Source organism: Vidua chalybeata, chromosome 3 (assembly GCF_026979565.1).
Source record: "Vidua chalybeata isolate OUT-0048 chromosome 3, bVidCha1 merged haplotype, whole genome shotgun sequence".
Classification (NCBI taxonomy): Eukaryota; Metazoa; Chordata; class Aves; order Passeriformes; family Viduidae; genus Vidua; species Vidua chalybeata.
The window spans coordinates 77,193,285-77,218,399 of NC_071532.1; the positions used below are offsets into that span (position 1 = coordinate 77,193,285).

The window sequence follows — 25,115 nt, forward strand, 5'->3', positions numbered from 1 at the left end:
TTGGTTGAAATTTAGCTCAATCCCAGGTGACACCTACTTCATATTTGTCAATAATTCACTAAAATTTTGTGTAAGACTTGTTAAAAAGGCACGCCTTACGTGTCTCCCTTTACCTCCTGACTGCAGACTGTGTTAAGGCATAGACAGTGCCAGCTTGGAGCATTGTCCAGCTCCCTAAGGACCCTGACTCTCTAGACACTTCTTATCCTCCTTGAGAGCTTGAGGTCTCTAGGTATTCAGAAGCACACTGCTCTGAGGAGGGAATTTGCCTCCTACCTGCCCTTCACTGTCCTGCAACTTTAGGTCACGAGCTGCTTGAATTTCCAAGAAAAGCTGGAAAACTGCTTGCCTCATGTCTGCCCCATAGTTAGTCTAAAAGATTGCTCTGTGATAGTTAAAAGCTTGTCGTGGTGGCACCTGTAAGTTCTTGTTGTTGAAGTACTCCAAGAACTGGACAGTCTGGGATTTATAATTCACAGCTCCTTTGCCACAGGGTGGCCACGGTGTCGCAATATTCTGAGGGGGAGCAGCATCCAGTTCTGTTAAACTAGCCAGGGATGCAGCAGCAATCAGCTCCTTAGGATTAGGGAGCTGGCAAGAGAAAAGGCTGTAGGATCCATCACCTCTTCCTGTAAAAAGACAAAGCCCTGTCACATTTGGGGCAGAAGTGTGTTCTGCATCCCTCTGTAACAATTGGGGTTTACATTCCTGACTGTAATTACTGTGATTTTACGTGTAATTAAGGGATGACAGATACATAACTTAGAATGTACCTCTAGAGGCATGTATCTGACTCTAGGGGCAACTTTGGTCAAGTAACATGTCTTGAGAAATGGTTGGTGCTGGGGAACCCAGCATTGGTGCTATGTCTGATGTTTCAGGAGGTTTACTTCAGACTAACTGGACTGACTTGACAGAATTCTATTTGATTAAGAGTTAATTTCCTTAGGAATACTCCTTTTTCCATTATACCCACAGGTCAAACAGCAAAATAGGGATTTTTGCCTTTTAAACGTTTTACTCTGAACTTACTGGAATTTTAAATGTTCTTTGTGCTCAGAAACAGCACAGCTGCTTTTGATTGTATCTGATGGAAGAGGCCTTTTCTTGGAAGGCAAGGAACGGGTGACAGCAGCAGTTCAAGCAGCTCGGAATGCCAATATCTTTGTTATTTTCGTAGTGTTGGACAACCCTAATTCCCGGGTAAGTGAACAAGGGAGAAGTATTCAACTGCAGTGAATGAGAAAGCGATACAAATCTTTTTCTTGTCTTTTATAGTGCCATACAGCTACCTTATCTTTTGTAGAGGTCAGAGATACTGAACCCAAGTGCAGTTTTCCACGTCTGTCAGATCTACCATTTCTCCCTACTGTGCTTTTTATCTTTTGTATTAAAAAAAAAAAAAAATCTCGACTTCCATGCCACAGAAAGGCTAAGAGCTCCCGTCTTCAAACAGAATGCTTGTAGCTCTTGGCCACCAGGGAAGCAGCTGGCAGGTTGACAGATTTGGAGTTTGAGAGATGCTTTGTTCCATCTCAGCTCTGATTCAACTTGATAATTTCTGACAGCAGTCCCCAATTGACATGACAGCTGGAGCCAGTATGAGATTAAACATTAGACAGAAGGGAGTATGTGAGAGTTATTTAGTGCCTCACTTGGGAAAGCCGAGTCCTGCATCTGGTAATGGGAGAAGAAAAGATATCCTTGGATGGGAAGCTGAAATATATGGGAGTGTTTCAGGAAGGCTGTGTAGTGCAGTAAGTGAGCAAACATAAACCTGATAGAGAATTACGTGGTAAAGACTCTAATTTTGTGGTTCGTGTTTACTTCCTGCATCTTTATTTTTGCATACAAAACTCATCTGCTATATTTAGTGTTGAAAAACTAACAGTTCTCCTGCTGACAAACAGCTGAAAGGTTCTGATGAAACTTGGCTGTAGTGTCAAGCGAAAATTCTGGGTGTTTTTCATAAGCTTTATTTTCTGGGGAAAAAAGGTATTTTCCATAACGTTTATTAATTTCTGAGCTACTACACTGAGCAACTAAGAAGTTATTTTACAAGAAACAAATCTGGAGTTTAATCTGATTTTTGTCTTCGTAGTATTTGTTGAAATACTGTGAAACTGCCAAAGAATCTTCCGTTAGAGCACTGCACAAATATGAGTTGAACTCAGCACTAAAGAGCTTACAGACTCTCTTGGGAAGGCATCAAATTAATAAAACTAAAGTGCCAATGGTAAACTCAAATCATAAAATGCTAAGACAGAATTTATTTACAGAATTTGGTGTTGCAGAAGCTTAGGCTTAGTCTCTTCTAACCTATAATTAATGGATTAGTACACTTTTATATAAAAGGGCAAAAGCATTTAACTGATGAATGTTCAGCTTCTGCTCTGATATACCATTGAACACTTAAAGCTTTTAATCTTAGAAGTATTTTATTAACTTTTAATCTAACAGGGAAGAATTATAAGTACTTAGAAAATAAGGTAAATTCTATCAGTGATCACAGAATATGTGTGTCATTTAGTAGTAACGTCAGCACTTTTTTTACAGGATTCTATTTTGGACATTAAAGTACCTATATTCAAAGGACCTGGAGAATTGCCTGAAATCAGATCTTACATGGAGGAATTCCCATTCCCATTCTACATGATCCTTAGAGATGTGAACGCGCTCCCAGAAACTCTGAGCGATGCCCTCAGGCAGTGGTTTGAGCTGGTGACTGCCTCTGACACTCTTTAGACTTTGTGGACAAGGTCAGGACCCGATTGCTGCTGCTGAACTGCTGAAATACAAGAAACTGCATTTCATTGGGGGGTCATAAAGCTCCTCCTAACTGGAATTATCCTGCGGGAGCTGCCCTGGGGCAGAGACTGTAAGAACAGAATGGTTTGGGTGCATCCTCCCACTTGTGTCAGAGGACAATTATGCAATGGTGAGACTGTCTCCTGCTATTCCCACAAGAAACGTAAAACTTCTCTCAACTTCTCTTGTAATAACTTATTACCTTAAAAAAAAAAAAAAAAGTAATTTGTAATATTAACAGAGGTAATGCTATTCTTGCTGCTCCCTCCCTGCCGTAAGTAAAACCAGTCTTGTTCCTGGGAAGGCATTTCTGCATTAGAAGTTGAAGTGTCTTACAAATAAAGCCTTTTTCAGCAGCACCTGTGTGGAGGTGCCTCTGGGAAGGAAAGAGTGGGGAGCAGGAGAGGCAGATGGTTTTAATCAACCAAAAAAAAAAAAAAGGTACTTCAAACTATTCTGCGGTTTTAACACATCTTTTTTAATTATTGCCGATTTTTGCCTGACTATAGCAGCAGGGAGTTTTCTGAGTCATGCCATATGCTGATCCCTGCCTTACCACTTTACACTGTGAAGTTTGTCCCTGTCCGAGGCAGGCGTTGGGGATGTTTCATAAATCCGGTGTCTCGGAGCACGGACGTGATTTTTCATTGCAAAGGCTATGCATCTTGTATCGTCTATACCAATAAACAGAGGTACCGCTCTTTGTAATTACGACGTCTGCGCCTTGAATCGGTCAAAGTTTAAACAAACCGAGCGGGCCGCACGGCGGCCGCGAACGCTGCGGCGGCGCAGGAAATGGCGGCCTTGGCCCCGCCCGCGCGGGGCGGGCTGGGCGGCCCCGTGGCGGGGCAGGGGCGGAGCCGCGTCATGGCGGCGGGGAGGCTCCCCCCGGGCGCGCTCACCCTCAAGCAGGTGAGCGGGGATCGGGCGAGCGGCGTCCTGTGGAAACGATGGGGAACTCGGTGGTTGTTTAAATACCCCTCGAAGCAAAGCGCCGAGGGCGCAGCTCGCAGCACTGTCCTGGGGCAGCGGGCAGACTTCCCTCTCTCCTTTGCCAGTTCCTGAGGCGGCAGCAGGTCCTTCAGTTGTACCGCAAGATCCTGCGGGCTATCCGGGAGGTCCCTGCTGAGCAGGATCGCCGCTACTTAAAGGACTGGGCCAGGGAGGAATTCAAGAGAAATAAGGATGCTACAGAAGAGGTGAGGATGGGGAACCCGCCACTCTGATCGCCTGCCCTCGGGCACGGTCACCGCACTGTCCTGTCCTGTGTCTCGGGGGTTTGTTTTGTAGGTGTCGCTTCCAGACTGGTGAGAAGTCCCCTGTTACTGTTTCCTCATTTATGCGAAGAAATAATCCAGCATCTCTAAATATTATCCCCCCTCTTAGCGGCAGTAATGTTTCTCAAATTTCCAGAGAATAATCTGGAATTAAAAACCTAAACAACAAATACTCTACTTACTAAAATCATAGATCAGGAAAACCGTGTATATATATATATATATATATATGGTAACTAACACAAACTTAGTAACACAAACTTTTTATATATTTGTTTTTTTTTTGCTTTAATTTCACTTATATTCAAGCAGCATACAATCAGATGGGATGGTTAAGGATGTGAAGCCAGTGTGAAATGCAGAAACCTCCACATTTCTTGTACATCTCCTGTCCTCTGCTGCCTAGTTCATTCCCTCTTCTAGCCAGCACCCAAGGAACTGGTGGCTGAACTATCCAGACAAAGCCTTAGAGCCCTTAGATAATGTTGAGAGAAGCCCGCACCTGCTGTGTAAAACCCATCTCCATAATGCTCCTCTGCTGTTCTCACTACTGGCTTGCAAAGGCAGTACACACACAGGCATAAAGAAAACATTATTAGGGGGTTGAATCCTGTTAAAAACTGAGTTTTAAAACAAAGCCACAACCAAGTACATTGTTAAGGAACTGGAGAAAATTAATCCATTTATTTACCTGGTTTTTAACCATCTCAGAGACAGCAGTGTTATGTCACACAAAGAAGTAAATTACAGTAGTGCTAGTAAGAGTTGTATGTATTTTAATGCATTAAAAGTCTGCATGCTTGTGTAAAACCCACACTGTGTACAGACATACAGTTCACTAGATTCCATTCTATTTTACAGGATGCAATCAGGATGATGATTACTCAAGGCAACATGCAACTCCAGGAACTTCAGAGAACACTTAAGCTGGCAAAATCCTGATCTTCGTTTTGTTGACAGTTTAATTTTTATCTATTGCAAATAGGCACAGTGTTTTTTTCCAGAATGTGGTTACAATGGCAGGCTTTGCTGGCAAGCTGGTAATGTTTGAAGGAGGAATCTTCCACAGTGGGAGTTCTGTTTCTTCCCCTTCCCCATCCATTTCTCAGTTTTGCTACTCTCAGAAGTGGAAATCACTTGGACACAAAGGACATTAAAGAACTGCATGGATGATGTAGCATGTGCTGCAGGAAAAGCAGAAAGCACCAAAAATTACAACAGCTGTGTTAATGCCAGTGCAGTGGAAAATAAAACTATATGCCAGATTATTTTGTCTGCTTTTTACTGTGGTAGCTGTAATTGGTAATATTCACAATTCATGTACTGTGCCAAGGATTTTCACCAAAATTTCTGATTAAAAAAAGAATTTGGGATAAATAAACTGGCCCAGAACAAACATTAAAAAAATGTTTTGTGTGTAGATGTTGATTTTCCATAGTAGCTGAATAAAACTTAAAAGGGAAGGTCTTTATTTATGAAAATGGGAGACTTTAGCCCCAGAGATGTTTATTACCAAGTACCTTCAAACTAGTATTTAAAAGTCAATATGTAAAGAAGAATTATAGGCAGAAAATACTAACTGCAAAAGTTGTGGTTTGTTTATTCAAATGTTACACTACTTCACTTCTCATTGTTAGCTTGCAACTGTTCTCACTTTCCTTGAGCTGTGGTGTATCTTTTTTTTCCATATAATTTAAAAATACCTTCACGAGCTGGGGATTTTCTCCACATAACTAGACAGGTAGCAGTAAATCGATGCCTGACTATTTTAGGTTGTGATTCCAAGACACGCAGGAACTCCTCCCTCTCCCACTCTGCTATTGTAGTTCCCTTGGGGAGCACCCCTGTTTCAAGCTGGTTTTCTGCAGAGATGCTGAGCTGCACAAACTGGCAGCAAATCCAGTAAATAGGTATCACCACTGGCACCAGGGAAGGGACAGGACAGAATTCCAGGCTACAGGAGGAATGACCCCAGTTGAGAGCAGGAGCTATGGTTCAGATCTGTATAGACTGAAGCCTCTGAGCTTCAATCAGTCCGTGGAAAAATACGTATCTAAAAATGCTTCATTAAAAATGTACATTTTATTAACATTTTCTGGTAGAGCAGACCGACAGAACATTTTTGTGTTGGGGATTTATTTTTCGTGTTAAGACTAAGTGCTGCTTACAAAGGTATTTTGACTGAACAGCCATAACCAGTGTTGGCCATTACCACAGTCGGCTTCCCTTCCCCTTCAGCCAGTGCTTGGATTTCTGTTCCTTGTTCAGGAGCCTTTACCCTGCTGCCCCACCATGGTGCTTTCCTTTTGGAGCCCCGAGCCTGCATTACCCCTCTGACTCCCAGTTTGTACATTTCCAGCTTGTGGGCATGTACTCCAGTGCTAGGATTGACAGGCAGGGCCCTGGACAGATGCTGGCCTCTTGAGTGCTGCTGCCCTTCATGTCCACTGCTCTGTGGGCTTGCCAAGTATAAAACTGCCAGCCAGAAGCCTTGAAGAGTACAAGTACAGCCTGTGAGGGTAAGTAAATGTACCTGAAGAGACAGGAAGGTAGATCACACCTGTTTATATTATAAAGTCCTTCAAAGTTTTGAAGAAGGGAGCAGTATAGAAAGGAATTAACAGGCAATACTTTTCTTTCTTTTACCATACACTCACTGGCTTCAGAGAACTTCTAAAATTAGTAACCTGCAGCCTGGTTACTGCCTCAGATTACTTGGTAATTACTTGGATTTACTTAAATTACTTGGACTTAGGAGTGTGGTCCAGTGTGGTCTGTATGGGAAGTAGAGCTAAAGCCACAGCCTTTCCCTGGAGCTTGGGCAAGCTCAGGAGCCTGTGTGTGATCTGTGCACAACTCAGCCCTGCGCCTGTAACTTCTGAAAGGGGCACCTGCACTGGCTAATAGACAGCACTCAATCCCTGCAGCCTCCCTCTGCAAGATGGCAGACTCCATTTTCGTGTTTTATAACCACAAACAAAAAGCTTAGAAGTTGAAGTCCAATCTTCTGCTCCCCCTTCTGAGTTAAGTGAGGGGACTGTGTCAATTTTCTGTGGCTAGAAAATGTTACACCACACGTTTCTGAGCAACACTTACTTTAATTGCTTGGCAAAACATTAACTTCATCCAGATGATACAAAACTTCAATAGCATGCTTCTGCATTCCTACTGTAGCTTAAACAAAACTGTAAACATACCAAAGTGTCTATATTAGACTACAGAAGTCAGGGCAAGAAAACTAGTATTTCCACACCCACAGATACACTTCTCTTCTCATGATAGTGTATTAATAGCAACTTTAAAAATATTGTTATATAATATGACTTCTTTTGCTTTATACATCTGCTAAGAAGACAAAAGCTTAATTAGTGAATGGCATTCTTCAGCACTGTAAAGTATTTTGTATTGATTTCAGAGCTCCTTAGTACAGAAAAAAAGTATTTTTCTCCTTGGCATAACAGTACAATCCTGTGTTGGAACTGATTTTGAACAGTTCTATTATAATCCAGTAAGTAAACTTACATTTCTAGCAGAATGTGATGGAGCCTTCTCAGACGTGTAAGGAGGAAACCCTAAAGGGGTGCAGATGCAATAGTTAGAGTGCCTTGAGACTATTTGGAGTCTGTCAGCATGGACAACATTGGTCAATGAAAGTTCTGATTTTATAACAAAACACAATGATAACACTTTTAAAATGTTGAGTGTTGTTTTGTGGGACTGTTTGTCCTAAAACCTGTAGTGTCATCAGGGCCTGGTCTCCTTTTTAGAGACAGAAGGGAAAAAACAGAGGAGGAATCATTCAGAGGAAAAAAGGTAGACAGTCTGGGCAAGGTACATGGGAAAAAATTCTGACTGCAGAAAAATAAAATTTGAATATAGGGAGCCAAGCTTTCACTTCCTTAGATAAAGGGCTTTTTCAAGCTTCTTCAATAGTAGACAATTCAGCCATTTCCTGCTTGAAGGAAAAAAAGATTTATATAAACATTCAACCTAAAGAATAGACCACAGTTAGAGTAAAATACTTGCCATCCATGCCCTAAACAAAAGTTCTCAGTCGGATTACTGGAGTAGAGCCCCAACAACACTGTGACCACAAGGAGCCCTGCAAGCAGGACGCCATTAAAAAAAAAAAAAAAGACAAATCAGATTTAGCACTTGTTTTAATAATGGAAAACCAAGAGAAAAGCAAAGTGGTAGCTGAAGCCTCTGTACCTAATGGGATGATTTGCCTTAGCACCTCCCTTCAGGGTTGCCTGCCCTCTCCCAGCTGGAAGCCTGCATCTGTCAGCTACCTGGGCTTGTAACTGGAGTGGGCTCTTTAGCTTCTCTCCACTGACTAGAGAGAGGCCCTGGGAGTATCTAAAGTAGAATCAATAGCCCTTCATTGCTAAGTAATTCTGTCAAAAACTTTCAAACATCCTGGATTTATTTCAGTACTGGTAACACTACATGTTTACATGTGGCATACAGTAGAACCCACTAGTCTGTCCTGTGTGGAAGTAAGGGAATTCCCTTTTCAGAAAGCAGTTTTGGTTACTAATGCAGTTTGGTTTCAAGCAGCATCTGGAAACTGAGAGTGCAATATTGACAGACTCTTGGAAATAACAAAGAAAGGATCTAATCTGCAGCATCTTTTTGTTATCAATATAGTTTGCATATGAACTCTCCTCAGTTAGGGAATTTCCAAAGTTATTTCTACTCCTGAAATAGAGTGTTGTGTTTGGATGAAACAGGCACTACAAATATCTGTCAATATTCCAAATTCCCATACAGCAGGTTCCACAGTGAGTCCTGTTGCTTGTTAGCTGCCTGCAGGTGCTAGCTCTCTTTCTGCAGTTTAGTCCTTAATTTGCTCAGCTCCTCTTCTAAGCATTTGATGTGCTCCTTGAGTGCAGCTTTGTCCTGCTGCGCTCTCTGGTTCGCTTGGCACCGGGCTTCTTCTATCTTCCGCTCGTACCACTTCTCCATCTGCGTGGAAACGGCCTCGAAGAAGTACTGGGTTATCTCCAGGGCCTGGGAGGTGTCTCTGAGCGGAGGGGCAGGCGGGGCTGAGGGCTGCTGCTCCTGGCCCTGCTGTGCCCCGGTGTGGTGCAGAGCTTTGTGCCTCGACTGCCCACTTTTGCTGGACCTTTTCGTCTGAGTTCCTTTGTCAATGAAGCAGCTGCTCTGTGGTTCAGTCTTTGCAGGTTCAGTCACTGGCTGCAAAGCAGCTTGAACTTTAACATGTCTTAATTTGGCGCCCGAAAGCTCAGAGCAGGGCAGCTCCTGCTGGAACCTGTGGAACGTGCTGGCACTCCCAGCTTTGTCCTTTGGCCTGACATCTTGAGCAGGGGCAGAAGAAGAAACTGGTCCACCAGCTACTACCTGTTGCTCTGTACCTATAGAACAAATTATAGACAGCGTATTAAGAAAAGCTCTGGGCACTTATTGTAGCACTCAGAAGACCTCATTGTTTGATGAATGATGGGGTTTTGTGTGTACCTTGTCCAGGCTTACAGGAGTTTACCACATCTTCACAGTCAGGTGATGGTAATAGAAAGTCATTAAAGGAGAAAAGCTGGCCCAGGCAGAGAGGTGCTGCATTGCAGCTGTGGGGCTACAGATGGACAACAGGCAAAGGACATAAATATTAGCCAAAAATTCTTCACTGTGAGGCACTGGCACAGGTTGCCCAGAGAAGGTGTGGTTGCCCCATCCTCAGAAGTGTGCAAGGCCAGGCTGGATGTGGCTCTGAGCAGCCTGGTACAGTGGAAAGTGTCCCTACCCATGGCAAGGGGGTTGGAACAAGATGATCTTTAGCGTCCCTTTCAATCCAAACCATTCAGTGATTCTGTGACTTCATCAGAAGGACACGTAACAACTATCAGTTTAGATTTCCAAAGTAGGTTATGTCTGCTGGTATTTATGAACTCCCTGCTTCTACAAAACTTGAAGTCCCAGTAATTTTGGAAAGGTCATACATTTCTATGCTTTTGAACTGTTCCAATGCAGAATAGCTCACACTCAAGCACCATAAGATCTCTCATATGCCTTTTTATTTGATGGGGTATCCATGCCTGTTCACTTTGCATAGTGTTTAGGGGAATTATAGATAGTATTTTACAAAAGCCAGAGCTCAGATAGCATTCTGCTTGGCTGTGGACACCTGGCCATCCTGCACATTTTTTTTTTTTTTCTTCATAAGCTTCCAAGGCCAAGAGTTATTCAAAGCATCAAAGGACTTTTGCTTCAAAGACATAGTAGAAGCATCAGGAACAGTCAGTGGAATTCCACCCAGCCACCTCTTAAAATATTCCCAGTGGCTGCCTTGAAGTGCATTAAAATCCCAAGACATTAGGCATATGGAGGGAGGAAAGCACACCACCAGAATTATGTAGTATTAATAATACAAGTACCCCACAGTTAATGAGCTTGCCCTTGAAGGGATATGACAGCTAAGTACCTGATGTGGTTGTACCCAATGCTCCATCTTGTTTAATGCAAAAGTGTTGCCCAAAGCTTTGTTCTGGCATCTGGACTCTGCTCCTTCCCCCATCTTCCAAGAGGCTATTTGGAAGTGTGATATAAGAATGCTGGTGGGAGCCCTCTGACTGCAGCACGGGCTGGTTGGCTTTACAGTCCTTGGCACTGTTGGGGTGGTTGTCAGTATCCAGGGTCTCAGTGAGAGACTCACAAGTGGACAAAGTTGATTTTGGTCTTGATGACCTGGAATCTCCAGAAAGCTTGAGCTCCAGATTCTGAATCTTCAACAAGCACCAGGTCTTCAGCTCATCAACCAAGGAAATCTATCAGAAAGAGACTGTAAATTACATAATCCAGTGATGAGATCCTATGGTTCCTGGGCTGCTGAGAACATGTGGCAGGGACAAAGAGAAGCAAGCTGGGTATCTGTGGGCTTAGACTCCCTGTTCAGATGTGCATGCTGCCACTGGGAATATTTAAAGGACTGCAGATCGAAAAAGGTGGAGAACTATGCACTAGCTTGTGAAAGGCAGTCTCTTTAGTCCAAGCTACCACCTCTTAGATATTAATATACTACTTCCAATTCAACTCTGTGTACTCTATCAGGGATGACTTGTTTAATCATACAGTCAATTGTGCTTTCTAAGTGCAAGGAACGCCACATGGTCATTTTTTAAGAGTGAAATTCAAATTAGACTCTTATGGGGGACGGCTTTATACAATTACCAACCTCTGCTTCTCTGTTCATTCAGTCATAAAGGTGAGTCCCCCACTAAATGATAAATCAGTAACAGCTTTCAGATTACACAGATGCTTAGTAAGTGTCAGCTGCAGATGCATTTAAATAATTTAAAATAGGAATAGCTCTTTTCACCTTGTTGTTCATATGACATCATGAATTTAGGTCAGGCCCTCCTAGGCACAAGGATAAAAATCAGTGTGTAAAGCCCAATTCTGTTTTTTCAGATGTTTCAATTAGACCCAACTGAGCAGGAACAGCTGACATCACTTAATTCAGTTCAGTGATGTATCTTCAGCATCTTGTGTCTTAAATGGAGATTACAAGGAGATGGAACACAAGTCTAGATGTTCAGAAGCCAATACAAGACTTAACATCTCTTATAAAATAAAAATCAAAGCTGCCTTATTTTGGTAAGTACTTTTCTTTGGAGAAGAGTGTTTGGTGGACATTAGACCCAAGTATCTTGATCAGTATCCTATGCAAGGATTATCACAGCTGTCAGTCTTTTTACATGGATTTGGAATGGTCTTACAAACACTCATGACATTTTCCTAGCACAAAGTGTATTTCTCAATTCTTGGAAGGATATCAATAATGAGAAAATGAACTGTATTTTAAATTCATCTGTATGAGTGGAGAAACACAAATTTCTCAGCAGGTTTTAAATGGTGAGTTTTTGCAGAAGCTGGAAAGGCAAGAGCTGGATCTCCATGGGAGCAGTTGTTCTTGTAGTGCTGGTTGAACAAGCATACAAAAAAGTACTTTCCTATTGGCAGTAATACACAGTTTGGAGATGGTGCCATGTTGCTAACATCAGAGGAAAGAACTTCAGCCTTTTAATACATGGTGGGGGAAAGATCAGATAGAGAAGAAGGGAGAGATTCCCAGGGCCTGCAACCAAACGGATGAGAAGGAAAAGGAACAACACAGATCTTAGCCTTTTTTACTATTTGGGTATGTCCTCTAATGAAGCAAAAGCTGAAAGCACAACTGTGAAAAATTTAGTGCTAGAAATTTCTGCAAATCACTACATTAGAAAAATGGTATTCTGTTGTAGATCCACACTAGAGATGCACCAAATTAAACTACAGCAGGGGGACTGGATTTCACATTCCTCATTTCTAATGCAAAAACTTCATAAATTTGGTTTAGTGACTAAGATGGTGGGTAGGAATAATTTGGTCTTTGAAGCTCTTTTACCTGTTTTAACAGATGTGACACATCTCTGATATTTTCTGCCTGCTGGAATGAAACTGAGCTGACCTACCAGGGGATGGACTAAGAGGGAGTAGCTGTTTCAAGCCCTACCTGCCTCTTCTCCCCCTCACTCTTTTCCAGCTCCGTGTGCTGCTGCAGGCGGTGAAGGCACTCTGTCCTCTCTGCCGACAGTCGCTCGGCCATGAGCTTGTCCAAAACTCGGAGCTGTGGGGGAAAACACTATTCAGCTGAGATCATCATGTTCGAAACCAAACTCCCATCTGTGAACCGTGTAAATCAGAGTACAGTCTGTCTTTCAGTCTTTGTTTCTAGAAATGCTGCCAACTACAATTAGATGTAGCTTGCAAAGAGGCTCAATCACAAAATTACCAATGAATAACTATTAAATTAAAAAGTAATTGAGAGGATCTTGAATCTCAATGCATACATAATTCAGCAAGAGGGATTTTGACAATTATGAAATGACCAGTCATAGACCAGCCTTCTTTCCCTCTTAATGGCTCAAGCCTTTAAGATTCGTTGTCCAAAGAAGCACTAGAAGCCACTTAACACATTAAATGTGTTTTTTCTCAAGACCCTAGTTTGCAGTATCAGTTCCCAGTGGAATGTCACAGTTCCCTGGACTTGAGTATTTGAGTCCAGGTTTGCTTTTACAACACAAGAAGCAAAAAATTAATCATTACAATGAAAATATTATTTAAGTTTAGGATATGTTTCTAAATCATAGGCAAGCAGAACTTCAGGTCATGTTCTTACTTGATGTTGAGTTTTGCTTTCCATCTGGCCCAGCTTAATATTCATTTTATCTTGTACAGTCCCAAGCTCAGCTTTTATCTCTTCCACTGTTGCCTCCAGCTGATTCTCCAGTTTATTTATCAGGGGCTCACAACGACATCCATTTATGGGTGCCTGAAAGGAGTGATGATGAAACATTTACTTGCTACACCCTCTTAGCACACTTGGAACATTAACACAGCCTCCTTCAGTCTTGGGTTCTTCTATCCCATGTTGTGTATCTCACCCTCCTGACAGCAGCTCAGCAAATGGGCTGTCAGTTAAAAAGCACAGCCTACACAGGGATTGATCTGATGTGTATGGACACACCCTAAAACAGCAGTGTTGATTTCACTGGGGCTACAAGCAGCACTGAGCTCAGACCCTGTGTGCTAGCTGAGGGAATACCACATCACAGGCCTATACCCCATGTCTCAATGCTGTAATTCTCAATTGTAAACATCTGATTTTGTGGATGGGTGTGGGTTCTGTGCATTTGCTTTTTAACCTAATGCCAATCCTGTGCTCTGTCCCTTTTCAGTACTGGATGGCAAGGCCTTGCTGCTTCTGTTTGCCCTCACCCTCCTGGCATTCAGGTGCTGGGCACTCCTCTGCCTGCCTTTGACTCATGTGACACCATCCCTTGGCCCCTCTGCAAGGGCAGCTGCACTGACCACATTTAAATCTCAGGGAGATGGTCACAAAAGGCTCCCTTAAGCAAGGACAGCTAAACCTCATCAGTTTCCTTTGTAACCTGAAGGCAGAAAGTGGCTCCTTCAGGGGCTGTGCCAGTAACCCAAAGCAGCTGCTCTGAATCTGTCTGCAGAGGAGCCTCCCTCTCTTCTTTAGCCCCACAGCAATGTTTCATAAATTGGGGGTTATTCCCTTGGCAGGGACAGGTGGGTGGTCTGCTGAGTACTAAAGAAAGCTTCAGAAGTACAGCTACTTCAAAAATTATGTTTGCTATTCATGGCCTCAGGGCATCAAAGAAGACAGACAAGCAAAAAAGAAAAGGAGAGAGGAGTGTCATGTATTTCAGGAAATACTGTATGGGAGTCTAGCTCTATTAAGCTAATGTCTCTGAATAGATAAGATCTGTATACAAGTCCTGTCTGCTTTCTGCACCTCTCTACTCCCCAAGTCCTTCTGCAACTCTCTGCTCCTTTGTCCCTTTAATGTATGAAAGGTTCCCCAGCCTTCCTGATGTCTGCTATAGGATAATTCCATAGTGCCCCTGTCTGGAAATTTCTCAAACATTACATGGAGAGGCTGGAAAGCAGTAAACAGCCAGTAAAACCTTAGAAGTCTGACTTGAATGGTCTTCAGAGTCTGCTGAAATTCTGAACTAAGGAAGGGACTGATGAGAGCTGATGGGTGGGTGGATGGATGCGACAAGCTAAGGAAATGAAAGGATAGAACTTCCAGGAGTACAGGCGGGCAATATTAAGAAAACAACAATACAGATGTTTACAGTGTCTACAGGATAACTTAATGACTGTTTTTATGCTTTCTTATAAATGTCTCCTGGTAATTAATTGTGTAATAAAGTGACTAAAATACTATTCTTCAAACTGGAATAAATGCACGCGGCCTGGCAGCTCCAGGTTTATTTGTTTACCAGTTTTTATAGAAATCCTGCCCTCAGTAAACATAGAATATCCAAAGACACATTGCAAAACCCAGAAAGAATTGGAACAAAATCTATTGAGCTTACTCAGCTTCTTGGTTTAGGTAGTAAGCTTTTGGTGCTCACACACTGCTTTTCCTTGGAAAATTTCTTTCTCCTGTCAGAACTCTTAATGTTCCAAAGTATATAATGAAAGTTTCTCATGTCATTTCCAATCACTGTTTACCCCTTATCTTTGCAGACAAAACTACTTAAGTATATCTTCTCTAGCAGGCAGAAAAACAGCTTATTGTTTGCCAGACTTCAGGCCAAAATGCAGCTGAAGCCCAAGCAAGGAAAACCAATCCCAAGTCACAGTTTCATGCCCCTGAGAGTGCAGTTAGTGGAGCATATTTTCTATCCATTACCCGTGTCCCAGCTCCACAGGCTGCTCCCAGTGTCTCCCTCTGTGAGGGCAGTGGCTCACCTGCATCACCTTCCCGTCCTTTCCTCGGTAGAGCGTGTAGAGCTGGTAGGCTCGGACCTCGTGGGGAGGGGGTGGAGAGGAGCAGTGGTGTTTACTTCTGCGCTTCGGCACGTTCTTCTGGGGCTGAGGGAGTGTCTGCTGGTCGGCTGGGGAGATGGGGTCCGAGAGTGCTGAAACCTGCATGACATACACACAATGTTTTGCCTCTATGAGCACCTTGGTAAACTATTCCTGGTGGGAATGGGACAAATCCATTGTGACAATTACAGCAAAAATCACTTTTATCTGAAAACTATGTCTGCCCCAGGAGCATGGTGAGGCTGCTGCCCCAACACACCAAAGGGACCCACACTACTTCTGAACAGCTATCCCTTCTTTCTCTCTGCTGTTTTAAATCTACTGATACCTTTTCCTTTGGCTTTTTCTTTTTGCTCCTTTTCCCTTTGGGATCTGGTGAGGCTGACCGGGGTTTATCCTTCAGATTGTTCTTCCTCTCTGGGGGCTGGTCGCTGCTTGGTGTGTCATCAGCAGCTGAGACACTGCCCTGCTTGAAGCAAAGACAGGGAGTTCAGAGCAGTTGCAGAGATGGGGAAAAGGAGAAAAGGAGCCTCTTGGATTGCCCAGCTTTAAGCTGCTCTGCACATGTGAGGGGGAAATGCTTTAGCAGCAGAGCATGACAGATTGCCTCGGGCAGCTGCTGGGGCCATGCACAATGATGGCTCCAAATAGACTGAGTCCATAATGGGTTTTCCTGACTGTCCCTCCTTACAGCAGATCCAGCTGGCAATGCCAGGCTTTACCTTGCTCTGTGCTACTTCATCCCGTGGCACTGACTGAGCCCTCCTTTCCTCCTTCAGTCTCTCTCTCTTCTTCCTCAGGCTTCTCCCACGGTGAAAACGTGACACCTGAAGACAGACCACACTGTTACTCAGTGATGTCATGCTCTTTCCTACCACAGGAGACAAGTAGTAGAGAAGACCTTTTCCTTGTCTGAAAGGCAGCGGATAAAGGAGAGCACACTGCCAGATGGACGCTGATGAGCTAAACAACGTGGGTGTTTATGGCTGTGAAAACACACCAGCACTGAGTTCAGTATGTTGGGGCACTCTGCTGTCCCCTAGAAATGTGAGCACCTCCTCTGCTGTCCTTGGGCTGGTTCCCAAGCCAAGCCCAACTCTTTCCATGCAGAGGTGACAAGGAGGAGGAGGGCAAGGATTGTGCCTGGTCTCGTGCCCTCCTGCCTTCTGGCCTGAAGAGTATTGCAGCATTTCACACACAGCTGCAAAGTCCAAACAGGACATAAACATTTTGTCCCCGTTGCAAAGCATCCTCCAGTGCTAACCACCCTTCTGGGGATGGGATATGCCTGAGGCCAGGCTGCAGAGTGACACAACTCAGGAGCTTCAGGAGACCGGGCAACTTTCTAACCCCTGGGCCACTGCAGGGAACAAGTGCCTCTGACTGCTCCACCCTCTGCCAGCCAGGACACAAAGACCTCTGACAGCACTTCATGCTGAGGCTTAATCTGCACACCTTGCTCGCCTTCGGGGCTGAAAGGCTCTATGTCAATAGACCTGAGCCTAGCCCACAATGCCAGCAGAAATGTAGGAATCTTTCACAAGAGAAGACAAGGAGCAGGGGATGCAGTCTCCCAGGATTAAGTGGCCTTAGCTCCATGTGTATGTGTATGTTGGGGAGAGATGTGTAATGTACCTGTGATGCTTTAGTGAGCAGGAGTGCAACCTCGGGGTTATTGTGCTGTCTGGCAACCTCTAGAGGGGTCTGGCCTGCCTGAGAGAAAAAAGAAAACAGCGTTTTCTTCAAAACACAAGCTACTGGAAACATGAAATTTCTCCAACCAAGTTCAGTATATACTCTGTGCACAAGAGTAAAGTGACTAATTGCATTAATTTACCTAGATATAATTCAACACTTCACAACCAAGTAGTTTTTACCAAGCCTATGAGGAATGTTGAAGAGACTCTACATTAATATAAAATACCAAAGAAACTCTGTGTCCTGCTTACATTGTTGACAACGGATGCATCAGCCCCTGCCTCCAGCAAGAGCTTCACCACCTTCTTGTGATTTAGAGCAGCAGCTACATGGAGTGCAGTATCCCCTGCCTGCAAGTCAGAAAGCAGAAAACAAACTTGTGACACTAGTCCTTGGGTCTCACCCTACAGCATTCACACCTTCTTAAAAGATGCTCAGAGATGAGAAAAACCTACACTTACTGATGGAATAACTAAGCTTAAATAAGGCCTGGTCAATAAAAAATGACTGAGTGGGGGCAAAGAGCTACTTCAGTCTGGGTTTGAGAAATGCAGCTGGGGCGCTGGTGATCTGATTTATCTAAACTAAGTGACACATGATGCAGCTTGGAGACAGCCCAGCTCTACCTGCAGTAAATGGATATGACATCTGAGGGTAGAACAAGTTTTCCCACTACAACCTTCTCTTCTTTTTTTTTCCCTAGGTTTGATTATTTGGAGTGCAGGTGGTCATGTATCACATTACTCAGAAATACTCAGGTGAGTACTGGCAGCGAGATGGTTGGCAGGCCCTTCACAGGTTTCCTCAGGAAGAACAGATTTTGGATCAGAGCCAGGAGGCAATCTGGGTCCAGCACTAACACACTGCCCTGCCCTTGTCCTGGTGCAGTGAGGTGAAGACAGCTGTGATCAGATTTGGGCACTGGTAACAGAGCCAGCGACCATTCAAATGGGACTGGACACGTGTGTATAATGCACTCCTGTCCCCCTGGTCTTGTATATCTTCATAAAATTAGATTTCCTCAGGACTAGTGCCTGTTGCTAACTCAGATGAGGTGTACTCCTAAATCAAATCATTCTATGGGCAAATATGGAATACTTCAGGTAGTGCTGGGGAATGAGGGAAAGGGATGTCTCTCTGGGCCAGGCTCACAGCAGTCGATTTTAATATTCAGTAGCTCATTTTGCAAGTTAAAAACTCATTTCCAAATAAAATTACATAGTAAATTTAACATGCTGAAACCCATTTTGTTTGCTATAATATCTCATAGTAAAGAAAGAACATTAAATGTACAGTTCAGAAAACATCTTTATGATCCTCAACTACACATGGAAGATTTCCCAGGAACATGAGAAAACATGGTTAAGCACCACATAATATATTTATTTAGCTGATTTAAAACGTTTTCATGTACTAATTTCATTCCCTTCTACTACCCAATTAGGCTATGCTATAGGTACAGCAATCAATTACTTCCCTATAAAACAACTATGGATGATTAATCTTAGGCTAGACTGATCATTGCTTTGAATTTAGAGCATGCTTTTTCTTCACTTTTATGTCCTCTTAATTCCCCCTACTGCAAAATGCAGCAAAGAAAAGTATTCCAGAAGAATTTGCACTTTAGTAGCATCTAAATGTCAGTGAGTTGTGCTTCACAATGTCTCTGTAATGGCTATAAGATCATTAAATCACCTCATAAGTAAGCACTGCTTTAAAGAAATAATGCAAATGTGATGGCAAAATAATAAACCACTGATATGCCATTACTTTAAGGCTATTCTTAAAAGCTTAGGCATTTGGTGGCACAGTGGAACACACAGAGGGAAGCAGGATTTCTTGGGTAGGAATTCCTCTTCCCAACAACTGGCCATATGCAAAGGCCACAGAATCACAATGAGGTTCATGCACTGACCTGGTTCTTTTCATGGACAGAACAGAAAGCACTGAGCAGCACCCTAATGATGGGCAAGTGATTATAACGAGCAGCCACATGCAGACAGGTATCTCCTGCCTGCAAACAGAAACAAAGCTCTGAGCATGTAATCACTGTGAGAAAGCCTGTACTTGTCATGATGTTCAGGGATGAAATAATCCTATTAAATCAGAAAGAGCAGTAAACACCACACACCTCCACAGAACAGCAATGCTGTCTTCTCTGCAGTACAAAATCATGGGTGGGAAAGTTTAGCAAGAGCTGGGGTCAGGCAAGATGAGAGCATGAATTCTTTAACCACTGATGAGAAATACTGGAAAAATAAAATGCTATTTTACTGGCACTACAAATCCTGAGTTAGTTATATTTTCCCATTAAATCTGTTCTTCTGAACCACAACCCAATGCAATTTGGAATCTCAACTTAAGAGTTCCACATAATGTAGAAAACATGAGTGGCAGCCAGAGCAGCATTCCCATGAAGGGTGGCACTTGTGCAGCTGAGCCTAGGAGATGCACAAAACCCCACAGGTTTCCATTTCTCTGCCCACTTTATTATCTAGTTTTCAAGCAGGGCAAAAATATCAGGCTTCCTTTCGTATATTGTTTTTTTTCTTTATCTATCATGCCAGAATCATTTTAAAATAGGAGGGAAGCTGTCTGAAACTGAAACCACCTTGATTCTACCACATTTGACAGATGGACACAGTATATATGATCTGCAGATCTGAAGCCTTTCACCACTGTCTGTGCAACAGCAAAACCCCATTTGGCTCCTTCTATCCTTGCTCAAGAGATGGGTACAGGTAGTGCTTCACTCAATCCTACCAAAACCATTCCTGTGCATGGTGAATACAATGGTTGAATAATGTTTTTTTTTCCAATATAATCTATAATAAAAATCATTGCTTAAAGCCTTTCTGAGTATTTCTACAAGTTAAAGCAATATACCTAAAACAAAGTCACACAAAAATGAACATGTTATTTCCAAAACTCACATTATTTTTGAGGTCTGCTCGAGATCCTCCAAGTAACAAAACACGAGTACTCTGGGAATGGCTATTCTGGCAAGCCAGGTGAAGAGGTGTGTTACCTGCCTTAGAGAAATACAGGAAAATATAAAAGCCATATTTAGATATTGGACATAAGCATTAAAATATAAAACCTCACAGATCTTTGCACAAGAAGATCCACCCAAGGGTGGGAAACTGTTGTTTTCCCAAAGATATGAGATGAATGAACCCAGAGACTGAAATCTCCATTCTGGCAATGGCTTTCTTGGGATATAATAAAGGCAGAAATAAGACAGTATAATGATATCTGCATTGGTCAAATCTGTTTACAGGAAGAAAGAACTCTAGAAACTGTCTCATTCATTAGTCTCAAACAGCTGTGTTAAATATTTAATTTGAAGAACTGTAATTCTTGTGTTTCCCTCATGCACAGCCACAAAAAACCAAACTGCCATGGCATGGGATCTTTGATCCCAGCCATGACTGCTGCATGGTATTGAGCAGACCAGGGTCACAATGCCTGTCTCCTTACAATTGTAATACAAACCAGCTTGAACTCTGGCTGGGTCTGTAGGTGCTCTCATTGGGCAGGATTTTAGGCTATCAAGAAGCTTTGATGTTCAGGAGGCACACCAGTCTCTAGCCAAGATGGGAAGGCAGGGCAAAAAGTCACCCAAAACCCAGAGAATCACATGCTCTGGTTCCTCAAAGAAGAAAATGTGCATAAGTGGACAGAAAACAAAGAAATGTTGACTTGTGTATTGTCTTTGTAACACTGTGAACGATTTTATAGGTCTGACAAGTTTTTCTGGCAGCATTTGGTTTTTGTTGGTCTGAAAACATTCAGGGTTTTTGGCTCTTGGGAGCTAGGAATTAAATCACCTCAGGTAAAATGGTTTACCAGGCTTACTACACTGCCTGTTCACCTTGATTTTGTCCTTTGATTTGTCCCCCTTGCTTTCAAGACACAGATCAAAGCTGCAGGTTCTAAATTACAAAAGCCAACTCTTAGATGTGGTCTTAGGTCTTCACTTCCATATTATAGACCTGAATATGAGTGTGTGTCAGCCTCTAAGCTGTGGCAGACATGAACATTTCTCTTCTCAGCTAAATTGTGTTTAAGTGTAAATATTTTCCCTCCCAGGTTTATCTCTGAAAAGCCTCTGTAATGCCTTTATCATTTATTATTTATTATATATTATTATTTATTGTTTGGCAAGCTGGCCCTGGTGGGAAGGCAGAGGTCCTGTGCAGCAGGTGAGGACTTCAGTTCTGGGAGAATTCACAGTGCCAAGGGTCAGAGCTCACAGAGTGGCTCATCTGGCTCATCTCCCGTGGGGTGACAAATCTCTCACCAACTTCTGAGAGGGAGAGAGGCTCCAAGTTGTACCAGTCAGGGAATCTTCACTGAAATGTACAGACTGATGAAGAATCTAAAAATAAGGTTACAACTGTTCTCACTGGATGATCTATCAGAGCAGAAAAGGTTTTATTAAGCCAACTTAAATGAAAATAAACTGTAGCTCCAGGGCGACTACTGTGCAGGAGGAATACAGCTACCCAAAACACAGTGTCAAATCCTTCCCATCTTCTGGTGCTTCACAAGTTTGGCAAATCGAGCAGCCCATATCTCTGTCCCATCCATCCAAAATCACACAATAACCAGGTGTAAGTCATCAGCCTGTGGGATGCTCCTGCACACAGCACTCAACCTTGGCTGCCAGAAAAGCTGTCAGAATGATAATGCCTTGTCATCAGTAACACAAAAAGCTGAGAGAACAGAGAAACCATTTTGGGATTAAGTAGACTTAAGCTCTTCATTTTTCTTGAAAACAAGGGGTAAAAGCACGTGCAAGCATGCCTGATTCCCACACTTTTCAGCACCTCCTGAGAATATATCTTGTCCATTAAAAACCACCCAAAGAGTAAAAAGCAAAGGGTAAGACATCAAAGACTAGCACAGGAGCTGCTCAGGCAGTATTTAAGTTTGCCAGTCATATTTCAGCCATCAACCCTGCTGAGCTATTTTGTGCACATACTTTCCCAGAGAGGTTGCCTCCAGCTGACATAAACTAGATTGTAAGTTAAATCTTCTGATTCCCTGAAGCACTCAAGCATGCAGGATAACCAGACTTGCATCTTAAGCCCACACCTTTATACAGAAGTGTATGTGTATACATAAACAAGCGTATCCAGGGACAGGAGCAAAATGGTTCACAAGACTTACAGTCAAGCATGGGAAGTTCACTAAAGCAGATAAAAATCTAGGTGGACATTACAGCAGAAGCAGTTACAGTAAGTAAAAATGTGTAGTTGAAATAATATAAAAGAAGAAATACACATAAAATAATATCGAAGATGATGAAATTGCAGACCACAAAGTCACCACAACTGTACAAATATATGCTTCTATAGTGCCTATACACACGTGCACATACAGAAACACTATGCCCAAGCAGCATGCCTTTTTACTCTGAATCTTAGACTTTGACCAGCTGTCTCCCTTCTTTCCCAGTCCCCTTTCAGTTGTTGTTTTAGAGACACATTTACCAAAAATGCTCAGAGATCCCCTAAAGCAATCCCAAAGCCCTCTTCCTGTCACGCAAGGCACCGTGCCAGCTGTGTGATCTGACCAACCCAGCAGCACAGCTGTCCAAACCCTGACTCTGCTCACACCACGGCCTGCTGCCACCATTTCCTGGACTATTCCATTAAATTCTGAATTACTGAATTGAAGTGCCCCTCAGTTATAACAATTAGAGTGGAACTAAACCCTTTACTTTGTTATTCTTTCCTCTAAATGGCTCTCAAGGTATTATAAATACCAAAAGGAACATAATCCAGGTTCATTAAAAGATTCTGGGAAGAGACTATGTTAATATATTAGGAAAAACTTAGTAACAAAAGGCACTTTTTTTTGTTTCCCTCTGTGGCTTACATTCCTTTGGCTGTTTAATTTCTGGAAAAAAAAAGCAGATTTTCAATACCTTTTTCTTATTAGTACAATTCATTTCCATTTTAAAACACACCAATCACAATGAATCTCCTCAGTATGAATTAGAGCACCATGGAGATTTCCACAGGAATGGCAGTGTTCCTCAGCTGTAATTAATGTATCATTCAACGTGTTATTGAGTTTCTCCTGCGTCAGCTGTCAAAATATGAATTTCCTAATGCCTGTGGATGAACCATCCAGGCGTGATAAATGAAAAGAAAAAGGAAAAAAAAAAAATCCCACTAAGAGCTGGCCCCCCACCTGCTGAGAAATGCCATGGCCAGAAATCTCCAGTTCTGAGAATCAGCCACCTTAGACCAGAACTGAAAGCTCCTCCTCCATGGGTCTCACCTTGTTCTTGGCGAGAACATTGGCTCCTGCTTTAACAAGCACTTTGGCAGACTGACTGAATCCATGCCAACAAGCTTCATGAAGAGCAGTGTTCCCATCCTGAGGAGCACACACACAAGAGGAGAATGTTAGGGGCTGTATAACCAACCTACTCTTTTAAAAGTATTTTCATTTCCTACTAGCTTATTTTCTATTTTATTTTTATAAGAGGGTAAAAACATTGCTATTTATCTGGAACTTGAAATTAGTTACATTTACTCCTAAATTAAACTTACAGCCTGGGATTCTCAAGTTTCTGGGATAAGCATGGGAACTGTGCAGTCTTTAGGTAGGGCGTAGTATGGTTGTACATTCCTTTAATTCATCCCTTAATGAGCTGAGAACAGACTCTTAAACCAAAAACTATCAGCCTAATACAGAAGCATAACTAAACCAGTAATTTGTATTAAAGAGATGCTACAGCTTTTTTTTTCAATGTAATTGCTCCAATTACTCCCGAAGCATCAGACACTTACTAAGGAGTATAAACTGTTAACTTTCTCTCTGAGACCTTAACATCAGTGAGTGCCAAAGCTGCCATTCCACAGGGCTTTTGTTTTGTCTGTTACCTTGTCTTGTCTGTCCAAAGCACAGCCCTCTTGAATCAGAGTTGCTATTACATCGGTGTTCCCTACAACAGCAGCCCGGTGCAGTGCTGTCTGGTCACCCTGCAAAAAGAAGCAAATTAGTAATTGGTACAATTCCCACCTCATTTTGACTTAATGCAAATGCAGACAACACACACAGGGGCTGCATCTTCGACACACATACTGTTTTAAATCCAAGCTGCCTTTGGAAACAGTCCCCCTAAACAGCTACCATAAAAGTTTCCAAGATTAATTAAGTTTTTGAAAGTATCAGAGCTACAAACCATTTATAGAAATTTGCAAGTCATCACAATCCCATATACAGCGCTGAAGCATTCCAAAAACATGGCAGTATTAGAAAGCAGTGAATTGGATACATTTGGCTCTACATGTCTAATAGTCAGCAGTGTCTGAAGGGACCTAAAGGGAATTACAGGCTGCCGTAATTCATCATAATGATCCTCCAGGACTTACACTAACTGGATAAGGCTCTCCTGCTCTGGCTCTGATTGCTCCATCAGCCCTGCTTAGGATAAGGAGCATGAGATGAGATTGGTTTCTTCAGCACCTCTGATGAATTCACCAATTAGTGCTAAAAGTGGAGGCAACTTTTCGATGAGAACCACAACTGCAGGACCATCCACATGCTTCACTCGAGCAGCTGAGTGATCTTGAGGTCCAAGTGACTTTCATTTCTCTTTGACTCACCATGTAGCAGCAACAAGCAAGTCTCCTACATCAGTTTATTTCCTTTAAGGCAAACTTTCCAAAAGAAATTATGCTGATGTGGTCATCTTGTCTGACTGCTCATCTATCTCCTCTCTAACAACTGCTGAACTCATTTGCTGAGCTAGAGAGCCCAAGGTTAGTTTCCAGAATCCTTCCAGAAACTGAAGACTAGGTAAAGTTAAACCACTGTCCCTGCCCGTCAGGGATTACCTATATGTTTTTATGTACATGTTGGCAAGAACCTGATAAAAGAGAGGCAAGAGAAGGATTTATGAAGTGGTGTGTAGGGATGTAAGACACGGATCAATGGAAAATG

The 25,115-nt window shown here is 42.7% G+C and overlaps 3 protein-coding genes across 9 annotated transcripts in view; 2 read left to right on the forward strand and 1 right to left on the reverse strand.

Annotated features, from left to right (window-relative positions):
• MDN1 (midasin AAA ATPase 1) overlaps nucleotides 1-3,519 on the forward strand; it is a 94,138-nt gene extending 90,619 nt beyond the window's left edge. The window contains exons 101-102 of the mRNA XM_053939683.1: nucleotides 1,061-1,203; nucleotides 2,557-3,519. Coding sequence (XP_053795658.1) covers nucleotides 1,061-1,203; nucleotides 2,557-2,745 — 332 coding nt within the window. The 3' untranslated portion in view covers nucleotides 2,746-3,519. The remainder of the gene's footprint in view (nucleotides 1-1,060; nucleotides 1,204-2,556) is intronic.
• A 121-nt stretch (nucleotides 3,520-3,640) lies between these two features.
• On the forward strand, nucleotides 3,641-5,350 carry LYRM2 (LYR motif containing 2). The gene is made up of 3 exons (XM_053939682.1): nucleotides 3,641-3,720; nucleotides 3,867-4,007; nucleotides 4,947-5,350. The coding sequence occupies exons 1-3, from the start codon at nucleotides 3,676-3,678 to the stop codon at nucleotides 5,025-5,027; spliced, it is 267 nt and encodes an 88-aa protein (XP_053795657.1). The 5' UTR covers nucleotides 3,641-3,675; the 3' UTR covers nucleotides 5,028-5,350.
• A 2,877-nt stretch (nucleotides 5,351-8,227) lies between these two features.
• Nucleotides 8,228-25,115, reverse strand: part of ANKRD6 (ankyrin repeat domain 6) — an 83,580-nt gene continuing 66,692 nt past the window's right edge. For 6 of the 7 annotated variants that reach the window (XM_053939678.1, XM_053939676.1, XM_053939674.1 and 3 more), the window contains 13 exons: nucleotides 24,053-24,151; nucleotides 23,445-23,543; nucleotides 20,084-20,182; nucleotides 19,066-19,164; nucleotides 17,402-17,500; nucleotides 17,088-17,165; nucleotides 16,175-16,279; nucleotides 15,781-15,918; nucleotides 15,375-15,551; nucleotides 13,264-13,416; nucleotides 12,598-12,711; nucleotides 10,528-10,870; nucleotides 8,228-9,463 (listed from right to left, as the gene is read on the reverse strand). In XM_053939678.1, coding sequence (XP_053795653.1) covers nucleotides 8,904-9,463; nucleotides 10,528-10,870; nucleotides 12,598-12,711; nucleotides 13,264-13,416; nucleotides 15,375-15,551; nucleotides 15,781-15,918; nucleotides 16,175-16,279; nucleotides 17,088-17,165; nucleotides 17,402-17,500; nucleotides 19,066-19,164; nucleotides 20,084-20,182; nucleotides 23,445-23,543; nucleotides 24,053-24,151 — 2,163 coding nt within the window. In that variant the 3' untranslated portion in view covers nucleotides 8,228-8,903. The remainder of the gene's footprint in view (nucleotides 9,464-10,527; nucleotides 10,871-12,597; nucleotides 12,712-13,263; nucleotides 13,417-15,374; nucleotides 15,552-15,780; nucleotides 15,919-16,174; nucleotides 16,280-17,087; nucleotides 17,166-17,401; nucleotides 17,501-19,065; nucleotides 19,165-20,083; nucleotides 20,183-23,444; nucleotides 23,544-24,052; nucleotides 24,152-25,115) is intronic. The other variant, XM_053939679.1, reaches the window with a different exon arrangement.

What these genes read in the sequence shown, in the direction of transcription:
- LYRM2 (XM_053939682.1), top strand. Translation starts at nt 3,676, where the DNA reads ATGGCGGCGGGGAGGCTCCCCCCGGGCGCGCTCACCCTCAAGCAG. An exon ending in GCGCGCTCACCCTCAAGCAG is followed by an intron (nt 3,721 to 3,866) that starts GTGAGCGGGGAT and finishes CTCCTTTGCCAG; the next exon opens with TTCCTGAGGCGGCAGCAGGT. An exon ending in ATAAGGATGCTACAGAAGAG is followed by an intron (nt 4,008 to 4,946) that starts GTGAGGATGGGG and finishes TCTATTTTACAG; the next exon opens with GATGCAATCAGGATGATGAT.